Source organism: Symphodus melops (genome assembly GCF_947650265.1).
Source record: "Symphodus melops genome assembly, chromosome: 12".
Taxonomy (NCBI): Eukaryota; Metazoa; Chordata; class Actinopteri; order Labriformes; family Labridae; genus Symphodus; species Symphodus melops.
In genome coordinates, this window is record NC_136702.1 from 3,130,439 (window position 1) to 3,143,395 (window position 12,957).

General features: G+C 43.1%; 1 protein-coding gene across 1 annotated transcript; it reads right to left on the reverse strand.

Moving 5' to 3' along the window:
- Positions 1–3,768: 3,768 nt before the first annotated feature.
- Positions 3,769–12,603, reverse strand: lonrf2 (LON peptidase N-terminal domain and ring finger 2). Its single transcript, XM_079356819.1, has 12 exons — positions 10,983–12,603; positions 7,760–7,878; positions 7,490–7,612; positions 7,144–7,335; positions 6,755–6,992; positions 6,265–6,364; positions 6,009–6,123; positions 5,661–5,782; positions 5,312–5,498; positions 5,055–5,189; positions 4,790–4,939; positions 3,769–4,495 (listed from the first exon to the last, which is right to left on the reverse strand). The coding sequence occupies exons 1-12, from the start codon at positions 11,737–11,739 to the stop codon at positions 4,337–4,339; spliced, it is 2,397 nt and encodes a 798-aa protein (XP_079212945.1). The 5' UTR covers positions 11,740–12,603; the 3' UTR covers positions 3,769–4,336.
- Positions 12,604–12,957: the final 354 nt, after the last annotated feature.

Below are 12,957 nucleotides of genomic sequence, written 5' to 3' on the forward strand. Positions count from 1 at the left end.
CAGGAAATACCTAATTTGTTTTTTCAATGAGTTGAATCTGGTGCTCGTTCTAACATAGTTGGGTAAATTATTCCAACAATGGGGTCCTCTGTATCTGATTGAGAATTGTGAAAAAGGGGTCCTGAAAAATGCAATTGAAGAGTTTGATATTGAAATCACACATAATATAGCATGTTTTTTTCTCATTTGAAATCTTACTTAAAGCATGATAGTAAAAAAATCAATGAAGTGGTTTATGTTGGAATTTGGTGGTCTATAAATACAGCCAACAATAACCAACAAGCTCTAAAAAGACAGGCTCGACTTCATCTTCAATCAATACTACAAGATCATTTCACAGGGAAGAATGAATATTCTCCTTAAGAAAGAGGGACACACCACACCACCGCCTCCTATGATGAACATGTGCCTCCATCGTACAGGGCGCTTTATGTTGATCTCTTTCTGAAACAAGGATGGTTGTTTCTGAAGAATAGTTCATGGTTGAAGTAATAAGAATGAGCTCCCAGCAGAGACAGAGGAGGGAAGCACAGCCATCCACATCACAGACCTCTCCAGGCTCTCCACAACACAGCTCAGGACATGTCAGTGGGCCCTGAACTGTGACTGCATCATGCATTAAAATGTGTATCAGACATGTTATGTGAACTGGCTAATTGAAAATCATTAACAGAATAAACTATGTTGTGCACAGATCATTTAATATACTATCAAAAGAAATGTGTTATACTTCCATTCTTGCTTTTTTTGTGTCTATATCCTGTTTTATTGTGCTGTTTAAGCAACCATCCAGAGTGTGTACATCACTACAACTCCAGAGACAAGATCTGCTGTAAGTCCTAGATTTGTTTCCTTTAAGTAATGTCTTTATTTTTCATTCTTTTTAATTCCATTTCTGCAAGCGTTTTTGTTTTGCGAATTCAAAATTCAACAGAGGTGCTGAAAAAAAAAAAGAGGGCAAATTGTTCTAATGACAAATGTGAGACCCCACTTCAATGCATAATCACTGTCAAACAGACAAACAGCTATACATTTGGACTTTCTTTAATTTCCACAACTTTAAGTGTTGTGATGCTACGTTACTTTTTGTGGGGACATGTGTCATTTTTTTTTGTTTTAATGGGACGAATATATATTTTTTAAAGATATATATAATTTTTTGTTCAGCAATTTCATATATAGAATTTTAGTTGTTTTTGTGCTGATGAAAATAATATTTTTCCACACTTTGCTCAGTTGTAATGTTTTTATGAATTCATTTGCCCGTTTTTGAAATAAGGTTTTGTGCAAGCGCTGAGTCAGTTAACCCTGAAATGAGGGAATCTCTAGGTCAGTGGTGTCCAAAGTTTTTTTCTTGCGGGCCAAAATTGTCGCTCACGGCCACAGGGTTTTTTTTTTGTTTTTTTTTTAAATATTGGAAGGAACTTTTTGTATTTTGACCTTTTCAAAAAATAATGTAAATACACATTAACTAATTGCAGTGGGAAACTGTTGTGTTCTAATTTTTTGGAAAGAATAGTCAGGCTTTTATAGGTCTCCCTCGCTAACATGAAAAAGAAAAAAAGAACGAAATATGCCATCTGATGAGGCCTGGGGCCAAAATCTTCTGATTCTTCGATTTGAAGTCAAGGGCCACAAAAAATCCACTCAAGGGGCCACAAATGGCCCCCGGGCCGCACTTTGGACACCCCTGGTGTATTCCCTCTCAGAGATGAAACCAGTCAGGTGTCACCTAGTTCACCACGAGGTTAAGGTTAAACGGTTTCATAAAGTCCTTTCACTTTGATAAATTAATATCTTCTTTTTATTTTGTAAGCAGTGTTCAGGATAAGACAGGACACTTTTGTACCTCCTTTTTTCTCCATCTATCTATATAGATATATAATCAATTGTTTAGAGACAGGACAATGCATAGATCGTGGCTGATGGTTTGATCCTTCTTTTTTACTCAGGTAAAGTGAAGTTCCTAATTCTCCCTCAAATACAGCAGGTGGGTGTATGCGCCTCGAACATGTTAAAAATCTTAAACATGAAGTTTACATGTAACCTAACTTCACTTATTTTCCTTCTTTTGGAAAAGGGTTTCATCGAGACACTTCTTCATGTCGAGCCTCCTGAATGAACCGGGGCACCCGCACACCAAACAAGACGATGAGAGACAGGACTGAATGTGTTTTTTCTTTATTTGCAATAAAAAATAGGTATAAGATCTCCCTTTACAAATATACCAGGGAAATGCAGCACGTTGTGAACCCCGCCCCACCTATGGAGAGCGACTGACTGCAGTGGAGTCACAAACAAATGGAAGGACAGAATTATACAGAGAAACAGTGCATTTACCTGCACACCAACAAGAATGCGATCACAACCAGAGAGCGAATGTGAAAACATTTGGATTCAGTCTGATCTTCACTCTGGAATAACGCGAGTTGGAAAGAACTGATTTCCTATTACGACTCGCAGAGAGTTAAGTCACTGACACTTTTCATCATCCATCCATCCATCCATATTTTAGTTAAACAAACACAGGTAGGTTCATAGTCAGTGTTTCTCTTTAAATCACATTGTTACCTCACATAATCATGTTTTTGAGCGTTATAAAAACCTCCGTGTGGTTAAATGTGTTCAAAACAGCTAGAAATCTTTTTTTTTTGCTCTGACACAGAAGACCCAAACAGGCAAACACTCATAAAAAAAGGGATTGTTCTAATTATTTTTGCAACTTTAAACCAAATTTCTTAGAATTATCCTGCAGGAGGTTTTTGGACCCAAGAAACTGTATGGAAAGAAAATTGAAATCAATTGAACAACGTTTGGAGAAATTCAGAAAAACATGACAGGACTATTTCATTACAGGCTCAGAAGAAATCATACAATTTGAACAATGTTTTAAAAATCTTTTCTTTTTTTTTTTAGAAAACTTTATTTGAGGGAGGGAAATTATTCGTCAGGCGTCAAGGATACATAAGTGCTTCGTTGGGGTTTTTTTTTTTTTTTTTTTAGAAACACTGACTATAAGCATAAACTTTAAAGCCAGCTTTAAACACTGCAATGGCCCTACAATGTGCGTGTGCATGTAAATGTACTGGAAGAGAGAGGGATAGAGAGACAGATAGAGGGTGAAACGCTTCTTAAATAAAACATTACAAAGGCCTCAGAGTTACATTGATATACATGTAAAATCACCCAAATTAAGATTTCACCATACACGTACACTCAAGGGCATAGCAGAGAGAGAAACAGAAAATAAAGTACACAATCAAACCCTAAAAACTAAGTCTGTATTTGAAGTCCCAGAGATATGCTACAATAGGACAGAAAGGTTCCAGACCGTGTGGATCCAGGAGGATGCATGTTATCTGCGTTTTTTTTCCTAAATGAGACTAGAGCTTGTGCGATAGCCCGTCTTGCATTCCTATCTCGCGAACGTCTTCCTTTCAGAACCAACAAGAGAGATGTTGTAATGTTGACGTCACACATCGTAGTCCGTTTTTTTTTTTTTTTTTTTTTCCTTTTCTGTGAGACAGTCTGAGGTATGAGCCCACCCCAAAATGTGAGGCAGCAGGTTTTGGAGCTCCATGTGGATTTCAGCTCAGTTCGGAAGATTTTCAAATGAAGCAGCTGTAGCACTTTCACGTTCGGAAAATCTGACCTCGTGTGCAACTGAGTGACCAGATTTTTTCAAATGTTTGGAAAAAAAAAAAAGGAAAAAAAAGACGAGAAAAAAAAAAAGAAAAGAAAAGAAAAATGTTCTTCCACCACAGCCAGTACAGTACATTCACTTTAATGCGTTGCCGTCATGCCATGTGTTTTTACCTATCGCATAATACTTCAGTTTTGTGAGGTTTATTATAGACTGCACCGGTAGAAACAACGATGGATCCGTGACAAGCCACCTTTTGTTTAAGCTTATGAGACTACTGGTTTTTTTTGTTTGCTTGTTTTTTTAAATGGAGAAAAAAAGAAAGTATTCCTTGTGAACTATTTCGCTCACACACATACGTGTTTGATCCTTCGTAGCGTCAGGCCCATCTCCTCAGAAGTGACACAGCTTTTACAGACAGCAAGAGAAGGAAAGGTGTTGTAGCCCGGATCAGGTGAGCCAGGGGATGGATGCACTTCGACCCGACCCACCTGCCTCACTCAACACGAGGGGGCTTTTCCTTTCTCAGAACCCGTGAGGATCTGAGTGAATGACTTGATTTAGGCAGGTGACCGCGTAGACACCGTGTGTGGATGAGGAAATGATTCAGTCAAATTAAAATGAATGCATGACAAACAGCGACTGAATGAAACGCAGAGCTAGCTGCATGGAAGCTCGAAGCCGTTTGCCCGATCACCGCGGCCTCTTGCGCGTGACGAAGATGAGGACCCTGCGGATGGCAATGAGGCGGTCTTTGAGGGAGGTCATGGCGAGGATGGTGAGCTGGGCTCGGTTTTCTAAAGGAAGGACAGCGAGGAGCCACCAACACCAGGCCGGACCGCTGGGACTGGCCTGCAGGACAGAAAATAGACATCCAGATTATCCATGTGTTCCACAACTAGTGCTTAAAAAATCATGTCAGTAGCCTGAGAGGATTTGTGATCTTGTTTCTTTTTTAACTCTTCGCTCTGTATGCATTTTTTCCCATCAATTTGACTAGTCCGCATTTTAAACATGAACAAGGTGGGCAAGGGACCCAAAGCTTAATTTGCACTTTTTTTTACGATAAAAATAATCTCCTGCTATCAAGTTTTAATACACCAGCTGTGTAAATGTAAATAAGGAAGAATTGGCATCGGAGCAGACCTGTGGGTCGGTGTCTTTGCCGGGAAGGTGTCCGAAGTGGCTCAGGATCTGGCTCTTCATGTTGTCTTTCAGGGAGGTGAACCAGCTGTTGGCCTGCTCGTACACAGCATCGTGCAGCTTCAGAAGCTCAGTCAGCTCCTCCCCCTCCACCTGATCACACAAACACACACTGCATTTAGAAATGCTTTGACTGCAGTGTGATGGGAAGAGTCAAAGATGTCAAGCTCTAACTGCCAGCATGCGCGCACACGTCCTCTCAGCCTACCTTCTTGTCTTCCAGGTACTCGATCTTGGCGATATTGTAGCCGTCTCTCTGGCCATGGCTGAGGACTTTGAACCGAGACACGCCGATGGTGTCGACAACAGAACGGCCGTCAGGAAAGAACTTCACATCTCGCACCTGAAACACAATTCATGACGTATTAAAACGGATCTGAATCGGAGCGATTTGACTGCACGTGTTAAAAAAAGAAGAGGGAGATATGAACGTTCTGCTGCAGCTCGAATGACATGCACACTCACCTGAAGCATGCAGCCGTGATCGGCAAAGCCTTTGAGCTCGTCAGCTATACACATGCCGAACTGCTTGGTCCCCGTCTCCATGGAGCGGCGGATCATGAGGCGGTAGCGTGGCTCAAAGACGTGCAGCGGGCAGGGGATGGTGGGGAAGGCCATTGTGCAAACAAAGATGGGCACTTCCTGGTTTAGGCTGCAAGAGAAACAAAAAAAACAGAAATTATATAAACCATAAAGGCTCTACAAAGGCCTAAGAAATCCAATATTTATAGAATAGGCTGCTCTAGGACTTGTTGTTTCACCACAAACATATTTTCAGATTTTTCCAGCGGTGAACTTTTGACTTTAAACTCACTTGGACAGCTCCTTCATCTCCTCTTCATGGATTTTCTTCCTCTCTGCCAGCTCGTCTCCAAGGTAACGCAGCAGCAGTTCCTCCATAAGCACAGTCTTCTTGTAACCCCTGGTGGCCAGATACTGCAAGAACGACAAGACATGCACACACACCAACGGTAAGATATTTGTTACATCACAGGGCTAAAAATAACATTAGTTTTCATTTCACTATTTAGGATCGAAATCTGTAAACAATAGGGATACAACATCTAAAAAAAATCATTTATTATAAACACAAAGTTCCCAATAACAACATGAAACCCTAGATCTATCATGTGTTTCATATCAGTAAATATAACATGTGTACCTCAGCCAGATTCTCCTTGCACAGAGGGCAGTTGGAGTTGTGGTCTAGGCAGCGTTCAAGACATTTGAGGCAGAAGGTATGTCCGCAGGGAGTGGCCACCGGCTCGTAGAACAACCTTCAGAGAAACGACGAAAAGCACACGAGTGAGTTCAGACACTGCAGCTGCCGACAATAAGCTGTTAGCCGCCGATATGACAGGAAGATACATTTCTGGACAGGTTTGAAGACGCCGTGTGTGGTGACTGCGTCCACTCACCTCATGCACAGGGAACACTCCATGTCTATGCTGTCCAGCAGCTCGGCAGGAACCGTCCTTCCTCCACACGCAGCTGCCGTCTTAGAACTGCACACCTCGTCTGGGAGAAGAGAAGAAAACAAAACACCACAACATCAGGAAACACAGTTCTCTTTGGTGAGTTCACTTTTTGTTACAGGATTTCTATTTCAAGCTGTGCAACTCATGACTCCGTTTATTTCCCCTCTATGGCTCATAAAACTCTCACAACAACCATTTCCAAGGTTTATTTCATGATCAATTTTTCCACTAGGCTTCTCATGGAGTCAGGTTGAAGTTCCTGTCTGAGGCGTGTCTGGAAACAGCTTAATTGGTTCATTAGAGACAGGCTCGATGCTGCATTGTATTCAGGACAGAGGGTTCAATATATCAGCAGTCGGTGTTGTGGTGATTAGGAAGGTCAGAGAAAATCAAATTACACTGTTTTAAATTCAATTTCAGATCCTCCTACCAGGTCTGAGGAGCTTGGAGGGAGTGTTGAAGATTGCTGAGGGTCCATCTCCGCTGTATTTCCTCTTGAGGCCACCAGGGGGAGCTGGGATAGCAGCCAGAACTCCGGCCAGACTCTTGGTGCTTTCTTCCACTGCTGCTGCAGCAGCAGCAGCATCGGATTTACCAGGAGGTGCAGCAGACAGTCTGGAGGAGGAATCTTCTGCTGGAGCACTTTTACTCACACTGAACTCGGAGTCCTGGACGCACAAAACACAGACAGTTAAGCCTCTGAATGACGAAGGGATGACTGACGATGACGCAAGGCGATATTTTATTATTATAGTTTGTTTGTTTAAGGCAGTGTTTGACATTTAATGCACTTTCTCATTCAGGTATTTATTCAATCACCTGTGGTGAGGAGGTGGAGGAGGAGGAAGAAGAAGAAGAAGAGGAGGAGCAATGTCTCTGTGTGAGCGGTCTCAGTGATCTGAGCAAGGCGGGAGGTTTAATGAGGCGGGTTGCCAACCCCCCCTGAAGTGGGTGCAGCGGTGTTGGCATGTCTTCATTCTCAAACACAGAGGAGAACAGCTCGCTGAGGACCTGCAGGAAGACACACAGCAGAGCACTTAGACAATGTTTACAAAGAAGTGCATACACGTCTCAAAACTCTGAAATATATTTGGATATCTTTTCTTTTCATCCCCGTTTATGTTCACATATAGTAAAAAAATATAACAAAAAGGTCTTCTCTTACCTTCTGAGCCTCCAGTTTTACTTTGGTCCAGTCCGGCTTTAGAGCCAAACACATCAGATATTCCTGCAAGGCCTCGTCGTTTCGCCCCCCTTTACTCAGCGCTGTAGCTTTCAGACAGTGAGCCTGGGAGAAACAGAAATGAATGACAATGTGAGCATCATGTAGTGTTTCTTATAACACGCCATTCAAACAATCAGTGGATATATGATTTATTCATCTCAGCCTTTTTTTTTTATTGTTGTTTCTAAATAAACACAACCGGGGTCTCACCTTTGTCCACAGAGGTTTCATCCTACAGAGGCTGCCGGCGTCCTGCACTGCTTTACTGAAGTCCCTCATCTCCATGTGCAACTCAGTCCGCTGACACAGCAGCCGGCCTGAAGAGGGCGCTGTACACCACAGAAAAAAAAGCACACACACGATCAGCTCAGTGGACAAGAGTCCAGAGAAAGGGTGGGAGTTTCTCTCGGTCCAACAGAAGTAGGCCAACAATGAGCGTGTATCAGAACTCTCTGGAACTAATGTAGTGGTACCGACGATGATGTCGGTCAGGTCAGAGGACGATTAGCAGTCTGTGTTTATGTTATACAAACAGTGACTGCGGCGTCACACACACACCTCTCAGTGCCACATTAACAAACAGCGCACTCTGTTGTTACCTAATAAAACCAATGTCGACTTAATTTGGGGTCGTTATTGTTCCTTTTGGCCAGATGCAAAGAGAGACGAGCCAGCAGAATCAGAAATCAGGGGGAAGAGTGAGAGTGGGGAACAACATGTGGGAAAGGAGCCGGAGGACCACAAGCCTCCGAGTGTGTGTGGGGCACGCACACACCAACCACTCGACTACGGGTGGTGGTTAACAACAAACTTTCCTGTATGGTCTCAGAGGATTGAAGAACTCACAAGTGAAAAACCTTCACCTTTTTAAAAAAAGATGTGTTTGAATATCTGCATCTTAACTGGTTACATCATATGACTTACATAAGTACTACACTTTTCCATCCTGGGTTTGATTGAAAGTAACCCATTTGCAATGTTTTGGAAAAGGCATCAACACGATGTTCCTACGTGTCCTTCCAGCTTGCAAAGTTGGTGACCCTAACTGAATTTTCCCCACGACAAATTTAGCTTTTGGCACCTCGCGGCTGGAACTTTGGATTCTTAAAAAATCTTTTGGAAAAGTAATTTGAGGGATAATTTAGCAGAGGCTGGAACGCTCATCTTTTCCTGAAAACTGAACAGGAGGCGAAGAGAGAGAGGCGGCCTGAGCTGACTCAGAGGAGACTTCAGCACATACACAAGGCTGGACTATAATTACACTTCCAACAGCCTTTATGTAGGAGTCAATAATCATAATAATAATAATGAATGGGAACATTTACCATGAAGTCCATTAAATTCCAACTATCATTTTTGCTGTTTATTATTAGGATTTTGCTGTCCAATGGCATGCTGTAGTTTAGGTTTCAGGCCCTCTTCTTACTTAACATCTCCTGAGATATCACCCTCATGGACTTGAGGTCACGAGGATCTCGCCCACCAAAAACGAGCGCTACAGGACTGTGGAAATGCTGCACTCTTACTAAAACACATGAAGAGTCCAACCTCGTCTTATAGAAACTGCTATACGATACACAGGCTGCTACACACACTGGATCCTGTTGATGAGAGTGGCACAGTGGCTAAGCTCTTTTTAATGTATCCTCATAAAAAGTGGACCCTTATGAGCACATGCTTGATGCAGAACAGACCGTACTTACACCTAGGTTTGTATTGCTGCCTGGGCTAGGCTACATGGGCGACAGTATAAATTAGGCAAGCACTTCCTGTCGACTCTAACGAGGCTCTTGGGTATTGTTGGGTTCTTTATCTGGAGTCCGTGTACACTGTGACTTGATTTATCTGACCAAAAATATGTGACTCACTGGAGACAGAGTCGTACCAAACTTGGCAAGAATTAAAATTCACTGTAACATGATTATGTGACTACATTAGCTCAGCCATGCTGGAGCAGGGGAATGCAGTTCCTCAAGATGGATTTGCTTCAACAGGGACGGGGGGAGGGGGGTGACCTATATCGTCAAAGATCCAGGATGAGATCCACAAGGGGTTACCTAATGTTTTTTTTAGCATCTTGTTTGTCCCAGTGTCAGCCCTGCAGGTTCTAGTCTGAACTCTCCCTCCAGCGCAGAGGACGATTCGTCTATTCTCCTTTCAATGAGTGACTGTGTTATCAACTTTACCTATGTAAAATGAGAAAGCTGTGGCTTTGCTTTGGTTGTGAAACCATTAAAAAAAAATCTAACAAATACTGTAATCTCTTTTCTAAGTGCGCAATACAGCACCCGCACGCAGTTACACAAAACCGTTTGTGTCTGACAGGAAAAGATTTGCATAAATGGCACAGGTTGGATAACAGCTGTACTTCTTGCTGACATCATGAGCCCATTACGCTCGTCCGGCATCACAGATATACCAGAAGGCGTCCTTCTGCGTTTGTTGGGAAAATACTGACGTAGCTGTGAAAGCACTCTGGCCTCTAGTCACCCAAATTCCTTCACAAGACAGAAGGCATGAAATCAATATTGACGTGGGGGGTGAAAAATCTGCTATTTTAATTTTCATTTAAGTGTTAATTTCCAGTTGATGATTTTTTTTTTTTTTTTTTTAACCTATATCGGATTCTCAAATGTGCCAGCACCTTGTTTCACCCCTAAAGCTAGTCCATAACCACAGACAGGAGGTGGATTTCTAATGTGTCTCTTTAATGTAGGCCAGGAGGAGGAGGGCATTGAGCTGCCTTTTAGGATTCAAACACTGCAACACGAGACCTGCCCTGGCACACAATTAATTTAACAAGCTGGCCCTATTTATGCAATGTGCCAGCACATTCTGTTTTTTTTTGCGCAATGAAGAAATTGGAAGTAGATGTCTTACATGGTGTTGTTTTACTCATGTAAGTTTGTAGCATCAGTTTAGGTTTTACCCCCATTTTTCAAGGACGTTATCCAACACATCCTCAGAGGGCAGCTTATGAAACACAACCAGGAAGGGGAGGGGTTAATGAGTCCAATACGGTCTATCCCTGCTTAGGAATGTATAGAAGTAGCATCTAATCCTGTTGTAGGTACATTTAATATATAGACTCCTGTATAAATGAATCACATTAAAGTGGGTTACATCCATCCCTAATATCTGTTAACAGCTGCAGACAACATGATGTAAATGTGTCACTGAGCTGATGATGACCAGTATGTGTGCTGCTTAGGTAATGATGAGGTTTTGTATGTCATATAACGCCTGACCTCAGTGCAGTAAAGTTAGGTAAGAGATCCGCCACCTAGCGGTGACACCGAGGACCTGCAGGCTGAATAGAAGTAGGTCATCTATACAAACACTGCAGTTTTTGTTGCAAAACGTGCCACGTGCCAACAGTAATTTTAAACATAAAAGATGTATGGTGGCATACAAGAAGCATGTCTCCTCTTACCTAGATCTACTGCTGCATTGTACTTCTCCAAGGCATCTAAGAGGTTCTGTTTTTTCCACAAAAGTTCCCCCTCGATCCAGAATTTCCTCGCTCTGCTCTCAGTGGCAAACAGTTTGTCCAGCAGGCCGCTGAGAACAACATTCAACCTCCTCCCATTCGGTAGTCCGGTTTTGTTCATCAAAGTCTGCTTGCACTGCACACACTCTTTGACAGAGTCGTCTTCCAGGCAGCTTTTGCAGAAAGTGTGTCCACAGTCCACGGTGGTGGGTTCGTGGAGGAGACGTCTGCAGAGGCGACACGAAAACAAATCCAAAGCTTCGTCCTCTGCGCTCTCCCCATCACTCTCGCAGCCATCCTCTCCACTACTGATGCTGCTTTTCACATGTGCGTTTAAGGTCCCGGTCCCGGTGAGGCCAAGCTCCTTCTCACGAAGAGTCCTTGCGATAGTCTCAACTAGGACGGGCAGTTCATCCGGGCGCAGTTTGCCCAAGTTGGCCGCTGTGCAATAAGAGTCCAGCGCCTCAGATATCCGCCCAGCTCGGGCTAAAGAGTCCGCTTTCCTTAGACATAAACCTCTGTCCGGATGCTGGAGGTCTGCGAGCTGGCAGCTGTAGATCTCCACAGCCAGGCTATAGTCTCCGGCCCGGTTTGCTTCTTCTGCCACCTCAAGCATTTCGGGGCAGATCCCCGCCGATCCAGGGTTGGAGAGCGGGTGGAGGAAGAGCTCAACCTGCTGGGCTCTCACACCCGATTCCATCTTCTGTTTTTTTTTTTTCCTAAGTGCAAAAAAAATGCGATTTAAAGTTTCACTGACAAGTCCTGCAGAAGCAGCAGACCACACCACCAAAGGTTAGGTCTCATTCCGAGACATAAGGACGTCTGTGTGTCATGATGAGTCCCACAAACATCCAGCGGTGTCTCCTCCGCAAACAGCGTCCTCTCCCCGGTCAGAGCTCGCTCTTGTTTCCGCCCTCTTTTACAGCAAGGAGGCGGTCTTGTTATTGACTCCCGGCTGTTGTTGGACACTTTCCAGGTAATGACACCGTTTTCCAGAAACAAAACGGAAATGAAATCTAATAGTAAATGTATATATTTATATATACCTGAAGCTGAAAGCCGGTGGGTTAAGTCTTTCCGCGCTTACAAAGTAAGAAGCTTAATTTCCATTTCGGCCGTTCGCACTAACTTCTTCTTAAAGATAGAAAAATAAAAAAAACCAACATTGGCTAAATTGGTAGTTTAGGGTGATGTGCAGCGAACAAAAAACCCAGAAGCCGTGAGGAAAACGTCCCTGCTACATATCTACACTTGATGAAGTGAGCCGCAGCTGATCGGTTTGTTTTTATGTAAGCGACCCTAAAGCCGGAGCTAGCTAGCCCAAGCTAACAACGATCGCTCCGCTTTCCGCAGAAAACCGACGGGAAACTTCCTTTACAAACTAGTGTGACAAAACTTGGATATCTCAACGATTCCGCGTGTCACATCCCCCTGTCTTAAAATAGAGAAAATCCCGATGAAATGGAATATGAGCAGTCGCGGGGGTACTCCATCTTGGTAGCTAGCCAGCTAGCTGCTGCTCTCTGGCTTTCTTCGGATTTTGACGTATCATTCTCTGAAGCAGACGCAGGGCGTCACGTGACGCACGCGGAGGTCTTCTATTGGTCGGCAATGTGGCTCACTTATATAATGCAATTATATTGTATAACCTCTCAGACGGCGCAGACAGTGTTATATACATGTTTGTGCGCTCCACCGAAACGAGACCACGTTAAATAGTTACACAAAATGTGAGGTGCAACACTTTAAGGTGTAAGAAAACACATCATAGTGTACAGTATGACCCTAAATATCACTGTGTCCTAGGTTAACCCCTACTTCCGGCTAAGAGATTGATTCAATGTTTATGTAATTCTTTATATAAGCAGCGTTACACGTCTTGTTTAGATATTTTTTTAATGCACGTTAAATGTGTGTC